Source organism: Staurois parvus, unplaced genomic scaffold (assembly GCF_062004578.1).
Source record: "Staurois parvus isolate SC_StPar_1 unplaced genomic scaffold, SC_StPar_1.0 ptg000350l, whole genome shotgun sequence".
NCBI classification, from domain to species: Eukaryota; Metazoa; Chordata; class Amphibia; order Anura; family Ranidae; genus Staurois; species Staurois parvus.
The window spans coordinates 2,227,491-2,249,173 of NW_028318146.1; the positions used below are offsets into that span (position 1 = coordinate 2,227,491).

The following is a 21,683-nucleotide window of genomic DNA, read 5'->3' on the forward strand; positions in this document are numbered from 1 at the left end:
GGCCGGAAGGATCAGCTCATATGCCACTTCGTTGACCATCCGCTTTACCTGAAAAGGCCCCACAAATTTAGGTCCCAATTTTTTCGAGGGACAAAGCATCTTTAAGTTGGTTGTGGCCAACCACACCTTGTGCCCAGGCCGCAACGCCAAATCCCCTCTTCGTTTCTTGTTAAACTCCTTCTTATTGTCCTCTTGGGCCCGAGCGATGGCTTCCTGGAGTAATTTGTTATTGACGGAGAAGAAGGTCAACGCATCCTGCGTGGCTGGAACTGGGCATTCAGAGACCAAGTCAGGGAGAAAGACAGGGTGAAACCCATAATTCGAAAAGAATGGGGACTGCCCCGTTGCCGAATGGCTTGCGTTGTTATAAGCGAACTCCGCCAGGGGTAAAAGAGACAGCCAATCATCCTGCAGGAAAGACGTGTAGCAACGCAAGTATTGCTCCAGGGTCTGGTTCGTCCTCTCGGTCTGACCGTTGGTCTGAGGGTGGAACGCGGAGGAGAGGGACAACTTGATGTCCAGGGCCTTGCACAGAGCCCTCCAAAACTTAGATGTAAACTGGACCCCTCGATCAGAGACGATGTCCTCGGGTACTCCATGAAGTCTAACGATCTCCCGGATAAATATTCGCGCCGTCTCAGTTGCTGACGGAGTCTTCCTTAGTGGCACGAAGTGAGCCATCTTGGATAGGCGATCAATAACCACCAGAATTGCTGTGTGGTCTTGTGACGGTGGGAGCTCGACTATGAAGTCCATCGCGATCTTCTGCCAAGGCCGTTCGGGAATCGGCAAAGGTCGCAACAGCCCCCAGGCTTTGCTCCTTGACGGTTTGCTCTTCTGGCAGATGGTACAGGATCTCACGTAGCGCTTGCAATCCTTAGCCATGTTTGGCCACCAAAACGAGCGCCGGAGAAGCTCCAGAGTCTTGACTGGGCCAAAGTGACCCGCCAGCGGGTGATCGTGGCAATGCCCCAAAACCAGGGTCCGGACTTCCTCAGGTACCACGATAGAATCCTCCTTCCACAGGAGTCCCCCTTTGTTCTGGAGGGATACCCCAACTGGGGTTGGTGTGGCCGTAGATGCTTCTATTAACTTGGAGCGAAGGTCCGTCTGGAGCGCCAAGAAGTTCCCTGAGGACAAGATAGTGTCGGGTACCAGTTCTTCTTCGGAGTCCTCAAACATACGAGATAGCGCATCAGGCTTCGTATTTTTAGATCAGGGCCTGTAAGTAATATGAAAATTGAATCTGGAAAAGAACAGGGCCCATCTTGCCTGCCGTGGGCGTAGACGCTTGGCAGTCCTCAGATATTCCAGATTCTTGTGGTCTGTGAAAATCAATATAGGGTGTGAGGCACCTTCCAGCAGGTATCTCCATTCTTCTAGCGCTGCTTTGATAGCCAGCAGCTCTCGATCCCCGATATCGTAATTCTTCTCTGCTGGGGTGAGTTTCCTCGAGAAGAATGCTACGGGATGGAGTAACTCTTTGGTGCCTTTCCGCTGAGACAGGATGGATCCTACCGCATTCTCCGATGCATCTACCTCCAAGATGTAGGGCAGGGCCGCGTCCGGGTGGCCCAGGATGGGTGCCGAGGTAAACAGCTTTTTCAGAGCTTCGAAAGCTTTTTGAGCCTCTGGTGTCCATTTGAACCGGGTTCCAAGTTTGGTTAGTTGGGTAATGGGGGAGACCAGACCCGAGAAGTTTTTGATGAACTTCCGATAAAAGTTCGCGAACCCTATAAACCGTTGGACACCTTTTTTGTCCGTGGGTTCAGGCCAATCTAAAATTGCAGAGACCTTCTGGGGGTCCATCGCGACCCCCGCAGTGGAGATAATCAGGCCTAGAAACGTGATGCTAGTTTGCTCAAAGCAACATTTCTCCGCCTTAGCATATAACCCATGCTGCCGCAATCGCCCCAAAACTTTTGCCACATGTATCCTATGATCCTCTAGAGAGGGTGAAAAAATTAGTATGTCGTCCAAGTAGACGATAACGAAGACATCCAAAAAGTCCCTGAAGATGTCGTTCACAAAGTGTTGGAAGGTGGCTGGTGCGTTGCACAGCCCAAATGGCATGACCAAGTATTCAAAGTGGCCAAACCGGGTACGGAAAGCAGTTTTCCACTCGTCCCCCTCTCTTATGCATACCAGGTTATAGGCCCCCCTTAAATCAAGCTTTGTGAAAATAGCCGCAGCCTTTAGGCTCTGAAACAGTTCTGGTACCAATGGCAATGGGTAACGATTTTTTATCGTGACCCTGTTCAGCTCCCGGTAGTCAATACAAGGTCTCAGGGTTTTGTCTTTTTTCTCCACGAAGAAGATTCCCGCTCCTGCTGGAGAAGTGGAGGGGCGGATGAATCCCTTCTGGAGGCTGTCCTCGATATATTCCTTCAGGGCCCCCAATTCAAGCTCAGATAGGGGGAAAATACGCCCAAAAGGGATTTCAGAGCCTGGTAACAGGTCGATTGGACAGTCATACGGGCGGTGGGGGGGCAGAGTGTCGGCTCCCCGCTTACTGAACACATCCAGGAACCCATGATAGGCTGCGGGAATAACCTGTTTCAAGTCGGAGTCTCCTTCGGAGCAAAGGAAAACTCGGGGCCCTGCGGGGCCCGAAGTGCGACAATGTTCCCGACAGTATGGGGAAGGGAACGAGATTGACCCGGTCTCCCAGTCAATCTGGGGGTTATGGGCCCGTAACCATGGGAGCCCCAGAATGACTGGGAAAAGAGGTGATGCAATAGCGTCCAGGCGGAGGAACTCCTGGTGCTGGTTGGCAATGATAGTGGCAATGGGGGGAGTTTCCTGATTAACTACCCCCGATTTTATCTGGGAACCATCAGCCAAAAAGATGTTGAAGCCCTTCTGTCTGTGTTGGAGAGGGATACCCTGTTGGTGAGCAAACTCTAGATCCAGGAAACAGCTGCATGCCCCCGAATCAACTATGGCTGTCACCTCCACGATCTTTCCTGGAAGCTGAAAGGAGAGGGGCACTACTAAGTATTGCGAAGGACAGGTATTGCTAATAGACAAGGAAGAAAAACGGGTGCACTTACTCATTTTTTGAGGGCAGGATCGCACCATATGACCAGCTTCACCGCAGTAAAGGCAGAGGTTCTGGGCTCGTCTGCGCTGGCGTTCCTCCGGTGATAATTTAGGCCGTGCCAGACCTAGCTGCATAGGTTCCGGAACATCTCCTGGTGGTGGGTTCTGGATGCTTGGTCGGGTTGGTGGGCTGGGGCCTAGGAATGGACCCCAGGTATTTCCGCGACCCTGGCCGGACCTCTCAAGCCTGCGTTCCCGCAGTCTTCGGTCAATCTTAATTGTCAGGGCAATAAGGTCTTCTAGAGACTCGGGAACCTCCACCCGGGCCAGCTCATCTTTCAAGGGATCGGAGAGTCCCATACGGAACTGGTGCAATAGAGCGAACTCATTCCAGCGTGTGTCCCCCATCCACCGCCTGAAATCAGAGGCGTATTCCTCTGCCGCCCGCCGGCCCTGTCGGAGCGCATATAAGGTCGCTTCGGCAGAGGCTGCCCGCTGTGGGTCATCATACAAGATGGCCATTGCTTAAAAGAAACTATTGACCGATCCCAGGTGAGGATCATTGTTTCCCCTTAGCCGGTGGGCCCAATCCTGGGGTTCACCCTGTAGTAGTGAAATAATGAATCCTACCTTCACGTTTTCGGTCAGGAAGGTACGGGGTTGTAGCTCAAAGAACAAGAGACAGGAGTCGCGGAATGACCGTAAGCGTGTGCGGTCCCCGTGAAAACGCTCCGGTAGGGGTACTCGGGGTTCTACCATAGGGAGCGGGGCGGAAGCCCCTGAGACTGGCTCCTGAGCTACCAGGGCCGGGGGTGCAGAAACCGGGGCCTGTGGGGCAGGATCAGAAATAGAGCCAGTCTGGATGCGATTCTCCAGCTGCATGCATCTGTCCTGCAGGACCGTTACGGCCTGCGTCAAATTAGCTAGGTGCCTGCAAATTTCCTCTAACGGGGAGGGCCCTCCTCTAGGCTCAGTCATGGCCTTTTGGTACTGTAAGGGACCGCCCGGCGGTACCACTAGCACTCCACTGGTCGGATGTTCCCAGCGCACGGATTCTAAGCCCCAGGGTACTTGTTCACCAGGGCCCCTGATGGTGGGGATGGACTTGGAGTACCCTAGGACCAGGTCGTGACTACTGAGGACACCCGTCAGTGGTAGGGGTATTCGCCAGGGGCTCCCACGGGAGAGAGCCAGGTATGAGGAGGTCTGGAGACCCCGTAGAGAGGGACGGATGGATGGATGGATGGCTGAGCAGGAGCAGGGTCATACAAGCCGGGTCGGTAACTATGGGGACGGTGCGGTACAGAGCAGCGGGCAGAGAATAGCCGGGTCACACGCCAGGTCAGCAACAGCAGGTCAGATCCAATAGGGGGCATTCAGGAGAGAGGTCAGGCAAGCAAGGGTCAAAACAGGAGAAAACAGCAAGGTCAGGGCACAATCCGGGTCAGCAACTTACTTCAGACAGGTTCCCAGGTTCACAGGATACAAAAGACCAAAAGGCACTGAATGACAGCTCAGGGCCGTTTAAATATCCCGCCCTGCGCTGTCATTGGTGCCAGGCGCGCGCGCGCGGTCGCTACTGCGCATGCGCGAACCTGATTGCCGCGGTCGGCCAAGTCCCGGCGCTCGCGTACAGGGAGGTGTACTGCGCCTGCGCCGGGACCAGCGGCGCGACGATCTCCGACAGGTTCAGTTTAAGGAAGTGGAGCGAAACTACTAGTGGAGGTGTTCGGGTCAGTGGGAGAGTGGAGTAATAGGAGGAGGTGGTGGGTGCCGTAGAGGGGCGAAGGAAGCAGTGAGGACACAATATACAATTGTTTGGGAGGGGCAGAGGGATATAGTGAATGGATTTTGGGAACGGAGGAGAGGAAAATGAGAAGGAGGAGTGGAAGAGGCATTTTGAGGAGGTGATGAGAGCAGTAGTAGGGAGATGATAGCAATGAGGGGGAGATGTACAAGTTTTGGGGTGGAGCAGAGGGGTAAAGAAATGAGATTTGGGAACAGAGGATAGTAATATGATAAGGAGAAGAGGGGGCGTATTATATAGAGGTACACGGAGTATGTAAGAAATGTTTCCCAGGGTGTATGCTTGTAGTCTGTCCAGCGTGCAGTGGAGTTTCTTGCTGTTGTTGTATCTTCCTGCTGCTTAAGTTCTCCTGCTTTAGTTCAACTGCTGTGTTTAACTGCTTCGCACTCCTTCAACGCAGCACTGCTTTGTTTAACTGCTTCGCACTCCTTCAACGCAGCACTGCTGTGTTTAACTGCTTTGCACTCCTTCAACGCAGCACTGCTGTGTTTAACTGCTTCGCACTCCTTCAATGCAGCACTGCTGTGTTTAACTGCTTCACACTCCTTCAACGCAGCACTGCTGTGTTTAACTGCTTCGCACTCCTTCAACGCAGCACTGCTTTGTTTAACTGCTTCGCACTCCTTCAACACAGCACTCAATCAAAAGCAGCACCCCATCAGAGACTGTGCCCCCCATCAGTGATCTCCCCCCATGAGTTGATCTAAAATTATAGGGACATGCTCAAATGAGCATTCAACTCCACCCCAATTAGAAGCTGATAAGGATCACATGAATAGTGGGGGATGTTTCATTGAGAACAGGCTACAGTCGTAAACCTGAGTGCAGCTAGAGGTGAGGACTGGTCAACATATACACAAATATAAATACACCATTTGTTCTGAATTTAACAGGAGTCAATGCGTTTTTCTAGTTAAGAGCGGAGATAGGAGATAGGTGCATTTACCCAGAGAAAAGCAGCAGGAGTCAATGCGTTTTTCAATGTAATTTTGTTTTATTTTGAGAGCAATAGATTTGTACTGAGAGAAAACATTGAACCACCATCACTGTGCAGCAGGAACGGCTGGGGGGAGGTTGTTGTCGTTGAGGTGAGAGCTTAGGCGGGTGTAGACTAGGCGCTTGAGGAGTTTAGATGTAAATGGGAGCAGGGAGATGGGTCTGAGGTTGTTTGGGTCATTGGGGTTCAGGGAGGGCTTTTTAAGTATGGGGGTGATGTGTGCATGTTTTAGAGGAGAGGGGAAAGTGCCGGAGGAGAGGGAGAGATTGAAGATGTGGGTGAGGGAGTGTAGGATGGAGGGGGAGGGAGGTCGTAGGAGTTGTGAGGGGATAGGGTCGAGGGGGCAGGTGGTGAGGCGGGCATCAGAGAGGATCTTGGAGACTTCCTCGATGGTAGTAAGGTCAAAAGTGCGGAGTGTTGGGGGAGCTTCAGTATGAGGAATGTAGGGTGGGGTGGAAGTGGAGGTCAGAACAGTGGTGGGGCCGTGGGAGAGGGGTGATGAGGGGGTAGCTGAGTGAGGGGGAACGGGGTTGGAGGGAGTTTGAGCAGCGACGAAGTCCCTGCGGGTTATGTCGAGGGGGAGGGGGGATGAGGGGGTAGCTGTGTGAGAGGGGACGGGTTGAGAGGGTGTGTGAATTGCGGCGATGTCCTTGCGAATTGTGTCAATCTTGTTTTTGAAGTGATTGGCAATCTCAAGAGCAGTGAGTGAGGTGCTGGGTGGAGGTGGGGGTGGCGAGAGTAGAGAGTTGAAGGTGGAGAAGAGTCAGCGAGGATTGGAGGAGAGAGCCGTGATGAGGGTCAGGAAGTAGGCTTGTTTGGCTGCGTGGAGGGAGGAGGTGTAGGTGTGGAAGGCAGATTTGTAGCGGGTGAAGGCTTGTTGGGATTTGGTTTTGCGCCATAGTCGCTCCAGGGCACGACTGTGTCATTTGAGGGTTTTGGTATGATCAGTCTGCCAGGGCTGGAGCGGTCGGGGTCTGATGTTGCGTGTGGTTAAAGGCGCTAGTGAGTCAAGGGCTGTTGACAGCGCATTGTTGTAGGCATTCATAGCCAAGTCGGGGCAGGACAGGGGGAGGATGCTATCATATAGTTGATCAGCTGCAGAGTGGAGGGGGGCAGGGTTAAGGTTGCGGAGGTTACGGCTGGTAGTAGTATGACGTTTGGAGGGGTAGGCGTTGGAGGACGAGGAGATAGAGAAGGTAATCAGGTTGTGGTCAGAGAGAGGGAAGGGGGTGTTAGTGAGGTTGTGGGGAGCGCAGCGGTTGGCGAAGACAAGATCAAGGATATTACCGTCGGAGTGGGTGGTGGATTGTATGCACTGTGCAAGTGCAAAGGAGGAGGTTAAGTGGAGGAGATGGGATGTGTCCGGGTTGTCGAGGTTGACAGGGATGTTGAAATCCCCAAGGATGATGGTGGGTATCTCAGAGGAGAGGAAGAAGGGTAGCCAGGAGGAAAAGTCATCCAGGAAGCGGGATATGGATCCAGGAGGCCGGTATATCACAGCAATCTTCAGGGGGGTTGGGGAGAATAGTCGGAGGCAGTGGGCCTCGAAGGAGGAGAAGGATAGGGAGGGGGGGTTTGGGAGGACTCGGAAGGTGCTCTGCGGTGACAAGAGCAGACCAACCCCACCACCTTTACGACCGTTAGGCCTGGGTGAGTGGGTCCAGGTGAGACCTCCAAAGGAGAGTGCAGCAGGGGAGGTAGAGTCAGTGGCCTGGATCCAGGTTTCCGTAATCGCCAGGAGGTTGAGGGAGCGGGAAACAAAGAGGTCGTGGATGGCGGTAAGCTTGTTGCACACCGATCGGGTGTTCAGGAGTGCACATGAAAACGGGGGGGAGATTTTAGGGAGCAGGAGGACAGATACTAAGTTGCGGGGGTTGTGGCAGGGCGTGGAGGCGGGAGGGTGTTGTGCGGGTGAGGGAGGTGGTGGAGGGCAAGGATTCGGGGAGATGTCCCCCGCGGTTAGGAGGAGGAGAAGGGTGAGAAAAGTGGTATGGGAGCGGGATGTGCAGGACCGTGAGAAACTACTAGTGGAGGTGTTCGGGTCAGTGGGAGAGTGGAGTAATAGGAGGAGGTGGTGGGTGCCGTAGAGGGGCGAAGGAAGCAGTGAGGACACAATATACAATTGTTTGGGAGGGGCAGAGGGATATAGTGAATGGATTTTGGGAACGGAGGAGAGGAAAATGAGAAGGAGGAGTGGAAGAGGCATTTTGAGGAGGTGATGAGAGCAGTAGTAGGGAGATGATAGCAATGAGGGGGAGATGTACAAGTTTTGGGGTGGAGCAGAGGGGTAAAGAAATGAGATTTGGGAACAGAGGATAGTAATATGATAAGGAGAAGAGGGGGCATATTATATAGAGGTACACGGAGTATGTAAGAAATGTTTCCCAGGGTGTATGCTTGTAGTCTGTCCAGCGTGCAGTAGAGTTTCTTGCTGTTGTTGTATCTTCCTGCTGCTTAAGTTCTCCTGCTTTAGTTCAACTGCTGTGTTTAACTGCTTCGCACTCCTTCAACGCAGCACTGCTGTGTTTAACTGCTTCGCACTCCTTCAACGCAGCACTGCTGTGTTTAACTGCTTCGCACTCCTTCAACGCAGCACTGCTTTGTTTAACTGCTTCGCACTCCTTCAACGCAGCACTGCTTTGTTTAACTGCTTCGCACTCCTTCAACGCAGCACTCAATCAAAAGCAGCACCCCATCAGAGACTGTGCCCCCCATCAGTGATCTCCCCCCATGAGTTGATCTAAATTTATAGGGAGATGCTCAAATGAGCATTCAACTCCACCCCAATTAGAAGCTGATAAGGATCACATGAATAGTGGGGGATGTTTCATTGAGAACAGGCTACAGTCGTAAACCTGAGTGCAGCTAGAGGTGAGGACTGGTCAACATATACACAAATATAAATACACCATTTGTTCTGAATTTAACAGGAGTCAATGCGTTTTTCTAGTTAAGAGCGGAGATAGGAGATAGGTGCATTTACCCAGAGAAAAGCAGAAGGAGTCAATGCGTTTTTCAATGTAATTTTGTTTTATTTTGAGAGCAATAGATTTTTACTGAGAGAAAACATTGAACCACCATCACTGTGCAGCAGGAACGGCTTACATATGCAATAAACAATAGTATACTGTATGTACTGTATGTAGCTGTCTGGGAATATAAGGAATGCTATAGAGTGTCACTTGACTGACAGCTCTGAGTCTGCTGGGGTGGCTGACATCACATCCATGTCTCAGGACTTTCAATTTTCTACATGTGGGAGGCTTTTATATGTAAATAACATGCAATTAAAAAAAATTTCATATTCATTTAAATGTATGGGTATCATATGTAAATTATCATTAGAAACTCAACCACTCCATGAAAGTATTAACATTTATTTACAAAATCGTACAAACCGATACAAGCATATAACAAAGTATTTAAAAAGTTTGAATGGATTTAGAAAACTATACAAATGCATCTATAAATATAGTATATAAATATAGTAAAAAATAAATGTATGTTAGAATAAATTAAATATAAATAGTGCATTTAAAAACCAAGTGCTTAGAGAAGAAACATCTTAATTATACAGCAACAATAAAAATATAGTTTAAATGTTACATATGCACCATGTTCTTTTTTCTGTAATTGGCTTTTTTTTTCTTTGCTGGGTAAATATTTTCTAAATGCAGTTGCTTATAGTAACACAATCAGAAGCCTTTTATGTATGCTAACATTACATTGAAATTACCAATATGGTAATGTATTTTAAATGTAAAGTGAACCTGCCAGGTCCTGCAAGGTGTGCGAATTTCCATCCTTTCTAAAATGCAGACACCTTGTGGTACCTGCACGCACTTACATTTATCTGCAAACATTTTTTTGTGTGCCAGGGCAAGACCCTGGATCTCCGGTTGTTCACTGTGCCTTAACTTTCTATGTCAGCACTAAGCCATACCCGCTATAGAGACACAGCCTCTACTGGCCACTGAGGCTTGGGAATTAGACCGGTAAATGATAAAGGTGAGAATATTAAGGGTAGAGTTTAATGTTAGTTTGGACAGAAGTTAAAACCTAATTCAAAGTAGTTCTAAAGCCACTACATTTTTTACATTATTATATTCCCTGCAATAAGGTAAAAAAAAGTCTCAGCAGTAATATTGCCCCCTCATCCCCCTAAATCTGTACTTCCCCTCTCCTTACTCTCAAAGGTTTTGCTGAGACAGCAGAAGCTATTGGCTCCAGTGGCTTGTCAATCAAAGCCTGTGAGCAGACAGTGTGGTCAGGGTCGAGCCTCGTTGTGTGTGTCAATGGACGCACACAGCCTAGCTCAGGAGAGAGCCTGCACATCTGCCCCTATAGCAAGCACTTGCTATGGGGGCAGACACAGAGGCACAACGTTGCACAGAGCAGTTAAGTATAACATGTTTGTTATTTTAATAAAAAAAATATTCCTTTACAACCACCCTAAGCCTATGATCCCAGGTCACATATATATACAAAGAAATTGTTCTTAAGGTAAATACAGGTACTTGCCGGAACCAAAAGGTGCCCATACTTGACTATTTTTGTTAGTTTACACAGCTTGCAAACCTTGCAAGTCACAGTGCAATTTCTGCTGTGACAGGTGTGAATTGAATACGATTTCTGAGGGGACTGGGCATAGCAGGAGATGAAATTTGCACCACACCCGCACTAAACTTGCACAGGGCCCTTCTTTGGACTGGATCAAATTTTCACTGCATATATGTGAGCAGCCTACATTGGAAATAATGCTTTTGTACATTACATGCAAAGCTTTTTGGATCGCATCTGATCCGCATAGAATTGTATTGTGTACCAGCACTGAATGTAGTACCTGTGGCTCAGCTATACGTGATTTGTGTTTTATAGAAGATGGCAATTGCCAACACGTTAATTCCCATGGAATATCATATGAGACATTTGAAAATAGTAGTGTGTTATATGCTTCCTATTCAGAGTTGCCAACAAATACAGGTAAACACAATATTTGATACCAGTATTTTTAGTTCATGATGGAAAATGTAGGCAATCTTCTGAATGGTTCCTATGGTTGAATCATCTGTTCCCTTGGCTTTATCTTTTAAAAAAATCTCTGTATTGGAGCATATAAAAGTTGGGTTTACTATAATTGCAATCATTATAACATTCTCACTAGACATAGTTATGATATTATTTGTACTATACTCAGCATGTTGTTTCTAATGTATCTACAATTGCAAGGTCTATTATCTGAGAGCTAGACTAATTCCAAAAGTCAGAATTTCAAAACATCTAAAATGCATACATGCCAACTGTGCTGGATTTGCTGTCACATGCCCTTATCTTGGCCCTATGTCCTGCCAATGCTGTTTCCAGGGACATGTCCTGTGATCACAGCATCCACTTTGTTCGAGTTAGTGCACATGCGCAGTAACTACCAAAGACAGTAATTATGAGAATCAGGGTTGTGAAAGGGAGGCCTCTGCATATTTACAAGCAGCCCCAACATGTTTAGAGGCAGGATCTGGGCGTGCTCACCCAGGAAAGTGAGTTGACAGAATGTGGACCATGGGCAGGGTTAGCAGTTTTCCTGGGACCTGAACCATGTTTGAACCTTGTTTGGCTTTGTCAGTGATACCACGTGTCTGCTGACTCCTTAAACTTGTCTTCTGGCTCCTATATAGGACCAACTGCCTCCTGATATCTAAATCATATTGTTTGTCATTTCTTATATTCAGAAACATATTATCTACAACATTCTGAAAAAAAAAAACAGCTTAAGTTTATGGTTTCCACAGATTTGGTGATCACATGTCACACATTAGGCATGCTGATAATCATTTGTAAGCTATATATAGCAATAAACATGAGAGCATCACTGGATCACCGCTAGAGGGTGTCTTTCAAATTCCAAGGACCAGAAAATGGTGTTTGATCTATTCTTTAGGATTTTTGTATTTCCTGTACGATAGCAGCTGGAATAGGCTACATACTATTTGTATAGGTCTTCTGGTGGGACGTTCACAAAATTTACACAAAATTCTTGTGTGGTCTGCAAATATCTCTAATTTAGCTTAATTCTAGCCTTTCTTCACTATGAAAACAAGGTGGTAAGATGACCTTGCATTGTATCATGCAGTAACTTCTGTTTTTGTCATTTTGCCCATTTTTTATGGGTCATTACAGGTTTGCTATGTAAGTATTGCTCGTAATTGTAATTTTCTTCTTCACATTTCATTTCAGTCCATTCCAAAATTCCAGTTGCTATTTTTTATCATGGTTTATGAGTCTCCAGGGGTCCATGCTGTGAAGATCTGGAGAAATCTTTTTGTCACCATATTGAAATCCATCATCCTCATCCTCCCAAAATTGGTCTAGCGGTGCCTGGGGTATTATAGGTAAGAACTGCGATAGTGGTGGATATCCTTTTCCTTTTGATTGCAGCCTTTGCTTATCCTTGCTGAGAGAGACTGCCAACCCATACTGCTTTGATTTATACATATTAAACTTATCAGGAAGAATTTCTTCTCTGAAAGAACATTCTTCAGGGGAAAAGGTATTCTGCAAATTGAAAAGCAAAACTTTAGTATTCAGTTTCATTTTGAAATAAAATTAGTATCTGAAATCAGTAGATGGTGGCTTGCTATGCATGCATGTATTTCCCCAACATTGTTTAGGTTCTGCAGTCAGTAAACACATTTTTTCATTTATTGAACTGCTTATTCCCTTGAAAATTACTATATAGTGAACCATTGCTATACTATGGGCATTCTGTTATTTTCATAATTTAACAAGCAGTAAATAGTTAAGTCCTCACTGGACTCTGTAGCTGGATTCAAGTCCTTCCCTCACATGGCATAGCTCCGCCTGTTCCTCCTCCCAGCAGTGACTCAGCAGCCTGACAGTTTTCTAATCTCTAATGGAAAACATAGAAAAGGCGCTGTGGGAGGAGAGTTTGGGGCTGGGGGGGTTGCTGAGAGAACAGCATGAACAACTTCAATACTTTTGCTGTGAATTTGAGAATTATTTTCTCCCCGGTGTCCGCAATTAGAGGACTTAGTGGGGCTTCTTTTTCAAGCTAATGAACTGCTTGCTAAGAATATGTAAATCCCCGAATGTTCATAGCCTGGTCACAGGTTCACATTAAGTTAAAATGTTGCTTAGCAATACAATGCTTGATCCAGGTACTGAAAACCTTTCTAATAAATGATTTTTCTACAAAGTTCTCATCTGGCCAACTAACCAATAATCATTACAGGTTCCCTTTTAAGGTTGCATTCGCATTATAATGAATCATGAATGCGCTCATAAGTGCGTTTTTGTGCTTTGTCATGTCACACGCATAGGGCAGTCCATTCATTTTAGTGAGCTGCCCTACACATGACGAGCACTGCAATGAAGTTCATGCACCTTTCTAAGCCTCGCCTATTTCTAACCACATGGTTTACCAGATTTTCACATGAAGCACACACATCTGTTTTTCCACATTTGGGTCGTCATTAACAATAATTGATACTGTAAGCACATCATGTGTTCACAAAACACTATAGTGCGACTGCAGCATTAAAGTGGTTGTACAGGGTAACGGTTTGTACCATCCATTCTCTGTATTAATTTAAAAACCCTAAGATTATCTCCCCTCCAGCCCTTCTAAATCCTTGCCTGCGCTCGATCTCCATCCAGCACTGCTCTGCTCTGTTCCTGGATTCACAGGCATGGCTGAGAGCAGCAGGAGCCATTGGAAACAATCAAGTCCAGTGCTTGATATGAGAGTAGACACTAAAGACTAGGAGCAGACATCATTGGCAAGGGACCAGAGAAAAGGAGGTGCGGGGCAGATCTGTGCAATACCACTGCAAACAGCAGGTAAGTATAACATGTTTGTTCTTTTAATAAACAAATAGACTTTAGTAACTCTTCATAGCCAGTTCAATTATATGCAGATTGGATGCAGTTCAAACTGCATCCAATCCGCATATATGCGAACCGGCTCTAAAGATTTATTAAAGCCTATTTGTTTATTAAAATGACATGTGAAATAACATTGCTTCCTATGGTGCCTGATCATATTCATCCAGTGCACTAGCAGTGCACATTGAAAAAGAGTCCTGTCCAATTTCTGGGCAGTGCGGTCTGATACAGGTGCGGATTACAGGCTCATTGACTTTTATGGGAGCCACTTCTGAATCGTGTCATGAGCTTGTAAACCTGATTTCACATTTTCTCTCCTGACTCTGATGTAAACCTTATCGGATCCTGATCTAAATCTGACCTGAAACACTGAACAACTACTTTGTCAATTATCTGTGAAAACAGAGCTTCAATTTGCACTGCACATTAAAATGCAAAACAAAAAAAACCCCAGGGGGTAGTAGTTAGTTAATAAACTACATTTTCCCCTCACTTTCCTACAGTAGGAGGTGACTTCACCATCTGGTGGAAAAGATCCTGATATATGCCAAGTATCCCAAGTCTGACAAGATGATGCTACAGTACAGTGCAGGATTGTATATGGTCTACTCAGCATTACCTGGGATCTTGCCAGAAGGATGATGATATCACCTTTCCTAGGCACAGTGGGCAGAAGCCGGGGAAAACGTCAGTATATCATCTAACTTTTTTTCCCTAACAGGTTTTGTTTTGCAGTTTAATGTAATGTTTTAGCAAGGGAGAGGTTGCCAACAGTAAATTATCAGACATTGGTATTTCAAGTCAAATTCTTCCATGTTGGCACCTGTTGTGCATTTTATTTGAACAAGAATGCAAAAACTGCTGTTAGCAATGAGAATATTTATAGCTGGCTATTGTCGCTAATACTTCCAGATTATTTTACATATTTAAAAAATGTTTTGGGACTGAGAAATTCTGCAGCAAACCCTGTTAGGTGTCTAGTATCTTTGAACAATTTCACTACTAGCAAAGTGCAGTTGCCTCACTGTCCATTGATATGTATTGTTCAGTGAACCAGAGTTCGTTCACCTGTCTTTCCCGAGACAAAATGAAGCATGAGGTGTGAGGAAAATTGTGCAAAGGGTACTAAAAGGGCCAAATGATAAATCTGATAAAACGACAATTTGACACCAAAGTATAAAATCCTGAGTAATGGTACTAGTGCTAGATTTATTAGGGAGAACAGTCAGACATACAGTTTATGGCTCAGCAAACAACACCACAATTACCATAATTGACCTTAATTACTCTTACAATGTCGCTGAATAACATAAGTGGATTGTAATCCCCAACTCTACTACATGACTTATTAAAGTTTTACTAAACCCAGGACCCTGCATTCAATATATCTCCCACAGTACACAGAACATGGAAATGCAATAATTTTGGTATATATAAACTGCTAAATACCTTTTTTCATCAGCATTCAGAGCAGTCATGTGACTTCCGTCAATGATCAGCAGAGCACTGGTTAAAGCTTGTAGGAGGAGTTTTCATTCTCCCCTGATTGTCCTATGAGGCTGCAGGACTGTTGTGGGTTTAGTAACACTTTAAGGGTGCCATTTTATGTGTGTTTAGCTACTCTGTTTTCTATATGTAATATAGTGTTACTGGCTTTATATGGTTTTCAGTGAATATATTTAATTTATTTTATGTCATTCAGTAAGTCTGGCCGTACATGGAACTTTTTTTGCCAGCTAAATGGAAAAACTAGAACTGATTACCCTATCCACAAAATCGAGGTAGATGTTGGAATCCTCCCTGCTGCTCTATTTTGACAGCAGGGACTCTTCCAATGTCAGACTACACTGATCAGGGCTGCAGCCCTGTCACCTTACCCATTCTGTCGAAGTGACTGTGCCTGTTTAAAGTCCATCCCACATCCACTTTATACTCATTTTTACAGATGCCGCAAAATACCTGGTTTGTAAGCTTAAAGACAGTGGTGATTTTACTCCCTCCATCATGTGACAGTGTACTGGCTAGTGACTGACCATTATGCCCAAGTACTATATTTTCAGGGTAGGTCACATGCGCCTTCATACCTGAAAGCTCCAGGTACTTTGCAGTGACAGTCACAGAGGAAGCAGGGGCTGGAGAGTGCTGGGAAGGTGAGTATACAGTGGCCTGTTCGGGGACTTTAAACAGACCCTAGAAAAAAACATGCTTACATGGAAGGAGCACCAGACCAAAACATAAAAGTGTCCAGTGCAGGCTCACTCCCCAGCTGCCTTTTCTGTGTCTATTGACACAGACAGGGTGCTGAGTCCCACCCCCCACTCCCTTGACGTAGAATTTGATTGACAGCAGAGGAAGCCAATGTGCAGTGATGAAGGACAGAGCCGGGAGAGCCACTGTTCTCATGCACAGGCTCAGGTAAGTATAAGGGGGTGAGGGAGAACACGTTCAGCACAGAAGGTTTTTTACTTTACTGCATAAAATGCATTAAGGTAGAAAACCTTAAGGCTTTACAACCACTTTAATGCATTACTGAAAGTGCAAAATGGCCATCATTAAAAAGAATGTTGTCAATCCCTGCAACTGTATTAAAAGAAACTTTTTTAAAATAGAAGTTTACACATAAGAGAACTTTTAGGATTTAGTTAATGTTCTATCCACCTAAATCAGTGGTCTCCAAACTGCAGCCCAGGGGCCGGATGCGGCCCTTTGCTTGCTTTTATCTGGCCCTTGGGGTATTATTCCTCCTACCATCAGCATAGTTCACGCCACTGACACCAGCAATGGGGCACTATTCCTTCCACTGACACCAATAATGGGGCACTATTCTTTCCACTGACAACAATAATGGGGCATGATTGCTCCCACTGACACCAATGATAGGGCACTATTCCTCCCACTGACACTAATGATGGGGCACTATTCCTCCCACTGACACCAATGATGGGGCACTATTCCTCCCACTGACACCAATGATGGGGCACTATTCCGTCCACTGACACTAATGATGGGGCACTATTCTTCTCAATGACACCAACAATGGGAAACCATTCCTCCCACTGATACCAGTGATGAGGTACTATATCTCCCGTTAATACCAATGATGGGGCATTGTTTACTCCCACTGACGCCAGGACATTTTCTTCTCCCACTGGCCACAGTCTGGTGCCCCTAAAGTCTGAAGGACAGTAAACTGGCCTTTTGTTTATAAAGTTTGGAGACCCCTAATCTAGATATTCCTCGCCTATGCTTTTTGTTGCATGTCTTTTGGCTGCGATCTAAATTTACCACCAGCAGCTACTTTTTTCCATTTCCACATTGCAGTGACCATTTTTAGTGGTTTCTTTCAGCACCTCTCCTTACTGATGAGACTGCAATATTAAGCTTTACTTGCAGCAGTGTTGCAGGTGAAGCCTGAAAATGTGGTCCCAGGTCAAATTAGCAGTTGCAGTGATGAAGGAACTTTTCCAGGCTGCTGTATTGAAGTTTTACCAGCAGGGGTCAGGTTTTTGCTCTGGAAACATGGCCTTCTTCCTCCCTCTATGGCCTCAGTAAGAGCAAATTCCAGAAGGGAGCATCAGATCTTTCCAGTCTGAGAAGAGTGGGTAGTGGCCGGGTGCAATAAGATTGTTGCACCATGGAAACCCCTGTCCTTGCGTCTGAGGACATTACCATGCAGAACATGTATGGGACAAGACCAGTCTGCTTTCTGGGTAGAGAAGGTGGTTATTTCTGCATACTCACACATGTTTTCTGATGTGCAGGTAATTCTGTGCTCCAGTAACAAGCACTTCCAAAGCTAGCAATACTCAATATCACTATTAGTGTTACTATGGACAAAGTAATAAAATGACATAATGCAGCCTGTCACTAGCACTAAGAAATCAATTTCTGTTTTTGAGTGCTGCTGTAATATAGTTTTATTACTTGTTGGTTCTAAAAGTAGTTTTGCAGTTACAGCAGTTGTGACAAACTCTATGACACAGCAAGGCGTTCTTACAATGATCAGGTTTTATTCATATGGTTTAAAACTTTTTTTTCCTAAAGAAAAAAAGGTTACTATAAAGTCTTAGTTAACTTTTACAGAAAAAAATGTATAGGTGATCTAACAGCGGACACCCTCCCCACACCCCCGATGCCTGCTTTACTTATCTCTGGGGTTGCCGAACTGTCAGCAAACCGCAGCCATTTTGCCAGTTTGGGGATTTGAAATCCTAGCTCTTCTCCCCCTTCTCCATCTGCACTTCCAGGACGGACCAGATGCATTCTGATTGGTCAGTGCCAGCAATATTAATTCATCTTTACATTGTTTCTGCTGAACTAACACTTTAACTCCTTAAGTGGTTGGGTTAAGTAAGGCTTTAACTTGTGTGTCACATACATTAAGCTGAGCTCCATGCATGCAGCTAAATACACCGATAAAATACGTGTATGGGAGCTTTTTATCTGAAAATGATTTATGTTTCTGAATTCTATATTTTTGGAGCACAATGAATTGGCCCCTTCTCCCTGTTTTTCCCACCACCAGTCTCAGCTCTGCTGAACAGGAATTGCAAGATACCAGGTCAAATACAGATACTTACACTGCTTTTGTGTAAAAAAAATACATGTAATGATCACAGAGCTGCATTTATTTGTGTATTTTATATCTGCCAGGCGTTCAGCTTTAGAGTTCACGCGCTTCTAAGACTTCCCTGGCAATGCTGCTGTGTGATTTCACTGCAGCAAAAACAGCCTTGTCATCCTGTTGCAGGATGTGGAAACTTATCGGATAGTAAAACTATGATACAAGTGGACCTAAACATTAAGAAAACTACAATTTTAATGCTACTGACAGACTGTATCATATATGTCATTTTTTAATTTGACTATAGTTCCATTTTAACCCCTAAACTGCACAAAGCTGCCTTTTTTTTCATTAAAAATGGTAATAAGGAATCATGGAGGCTGCCACTGCTGATCTTTCCATTTAAAGATGTCTGTTGTCTGTTTTCTCCCTGCCATAATGATTATTACTTTCTGTGGCAGAGATCTGCTAAAACTGGAGCCCTCAGAATCTGTGCATGGTAGCCAATCAGCTTCTAACTTCAGCTTTTTCAGTTAAGCTTAGGCAATAAAACCTAGATTTTAGTAAATAACCCCCTAAATCTCTGAACTGGAACAAGTATGAAGTTCAGGAGTTCAAATTCCACTCTGACTTTACTGAACTGCATGTTCGTCCTGAATCAATGATGCTTCTTTACAAAAGAAGTTAAGAATCTTCACTTAATACATTGTAGCTGTGTTCACTTTGAGCATCCAATCATGTGCAGGAATTTGCTTATCATGTGAATTGATAATTGAAGTGAATCCTCCATATAGCTGGTATTTTCCAGCAATGGAAATCCACACATTTCTCATGCACATTACAAGCTTGCTTTAACTCATGCTATTGGTGAACTTCTCTCTCTTGTACAAGAGGAATACACTAGTAACATAAATATAGATATATACACCTGTTGTATTTACAGCTTTCCTAGTAACACAATGGAAGTGAATGATATCACTGATTTTGTCTAAGTAAAGCAAAGATAGATATTTTCACACATCCAAAATCACTTACCATTCCATAAAGTGTGCCCTCGCTTCCCATACACAGATACAGAGAAGAGCGATAACCTTTAATGGCCACTATACCTACTCCAACTGCTCGGATTTCAAGTAAACCTGAAAAAAAGAAAATCAGTTTCATGAAGTTTTCTTTTTTTTAACATAGATATAAGGAATTCAGATCATTGCAAAACAGTCAATTTATTTGTTATCTAAAAAAAAATAGGCTACTGATGTCACATTCACTAACTTTGAATATTCTAATACAGTGACAAAAATTACTAAATTTAAATATGTAATTTCTAAAATGACAGAAGCATAGTCATGCGAATACAAAATGGTCGTTTCTCCAGACACCATTTCTGATGTTCTAGATGAGCAGAACATGTTCACTTTCAAAGTAAAATTTCTCTTTGCAAAATAAATTTTTACTTACCATAGTGAATGGTTTGAAACAAGGTGACAATTTTCTTTGCACGGAATGCCCAATTATGCTCAAGGAAAGCAGGATTTTTGCTCGTACATGATTGAATGACTGAAGTCAGTACAACTTACCTCATTTACTAAACTAAATAAAAATTAGTTTTGCAAAGGGAACATGCACTACCTATTTAGTAAATGAACATTACTCAGTAAAATCTTTACTTTGGAAGAGCATGTTGTGTAATGCATGAGATAAATTATAAAACAAAACACAATAACAAAAATGATACCGATTGTACTTTTAAGAAGAGTACTGAATCCCTGATAAATCTCTTAAATTATAATATTTAGTCTACTTTTAAAAGATGTTTGCTTGTAACTTACTGTGAAAGCTTTGATGTCTTTCTCCATCTACTCTGCCATCATCGTGTATCCTTAGATAATAGCTCTCCTGCCCATGCTTTCTGGTTGTATACAGACGCCTGATTCTTACAGACTCCCACCAGCCACCTTGCACGTGTGGTCCTGCGTCAAAAAGTGGCAGTGTCTGAACGATCAGCACCAACCACAGCTCCATCAGCACAACAGAAACAAGTATCTGAGACATTCTCCTCCACATCTTCTCTGCTTTGGAAATTGCAATTTGAGAGCTCAAAGGCAACACTCAGTGTCACTAAAGTTACTAGAGGCAGACTAAAGCAAGCAATGCTTTTTGCCTAATTGCCTCTAGGCTGTAGTAAATACAAAGCCAATCCCCTGCCTTTTATAGATCCTAAAGATCCTTTATCAGCTTTGTAGATAAGGTAATACATAGATTATCATAGTAAGGATTGTGACAGTCCCAGCATTGATCTGTATTACATCACTTGTAGGGAAGTCTCCGGAGGTATTCAGTTTTTTTGCAGTTTCCTTTTATATGATTACTTGGCTTCATGAATCAGATTTAGTCACTGCAATGATAGTTTTCTATACATGTTAAACACTAGTTCATACAAGGATCTGATTGTCTTAAGCCTTATATTTACTACATATAAAGATCATCTACATGCAGATAGAACATATACAAATGAATGCAGCTCTGTAATCATTATTATATCATTAAATACATTTTTTAGTTCAAGTAGGGTAATGACCTGAATTTGTCTTGTTATTGACCTCCTGAAATACCCTCTACAGCTGATCACAGACTGACACAGGGAGAAGCAGCATAATAAGCCAGTCAGGAGTATTGTAGTGCTCATGTGCTATCAAGGAATATGCTAAAAGGGGGGGGGGGGGGCAGAGTGACAAAGAGTTGACCATTTTGCTACTTTATCTTTCACTGTCCAGTCACAGGTTGGGGAAAGACAAAGCCTGAAAGTGTTGCTTAACTGCTATAGAGGAAACCAGGTCTCCCTCCTGGAGGACAGAGTTGTACCGTGTGGCAGAACTGTGTAAATCTCAAAGCTGGATGGACACATATACAAATTTTGTGGCAGGTAAAAAAGCTTCCTGATATTTTTTTCTTCCATGTTTTTTATCTGTTTGCTAGGAGTTCAGCTTTAATTTCAGAAGCAGCGTACATGCCATGACTTATATGAGGTTATATGAGGCAAAAGTTGTCTGTAGACTAAAGAGTGGGGTTATGTGCAGGCCCAACCCAACCAATCTTGAAGCAAGATGTATGCAGAGTGGTACCAACTATAGAAGTTTATGTGAATGCAGAGAGGATGGAGGAGGAGCTGGAGGGTGCAGACGAGAAAAGGTTGACCCTGGTATATTAGGGTTGAACAATAATGACTGGAACATATTTTGTTTAAACTGTTCAATTGTTCAGTAGCCAACTGACCCCATCCGCAGGCACCCACAGATATGAGATAATTGCTATATGCCAGATCAGGTCGCTGTCATCATCATATCTGTTGCAAAATGACATACATTTAGTGCAGA

General features: G+C 44.7%; 1 protein-coding gene across 1 annotated transcript; it reads right to left on the bottom strand.

The window, feature by feature from the left end:
- Positions 1 to 8,855: 8,855 nt before the first annotated feature.
- Positions 8,856 to 20,373, bottom strand: FGF19 (fibroblast growth factor 19). Its single transcript, XM_089684544.1, has 3 exons — positions 20,139 to 20,373; positions 19,345 to 19,448; positions 8,856 to 12,395 (listed from the first exon to the last, which is right to left on the bottom strand). The coding sequence occupies exons 1-3, from the start codon at positions 20,371 to 20,373 to the stop codon at positions 12,099 to 12,101; spliced, it is 636 nt and encodes a 211-aa protein (XP_089540670.1). The 3' UTR covers positions 8,856 to 12,098.
- Between the last annotated feature and the right edge of the window lie 1,310 nt (positions 20,374 to 21,683).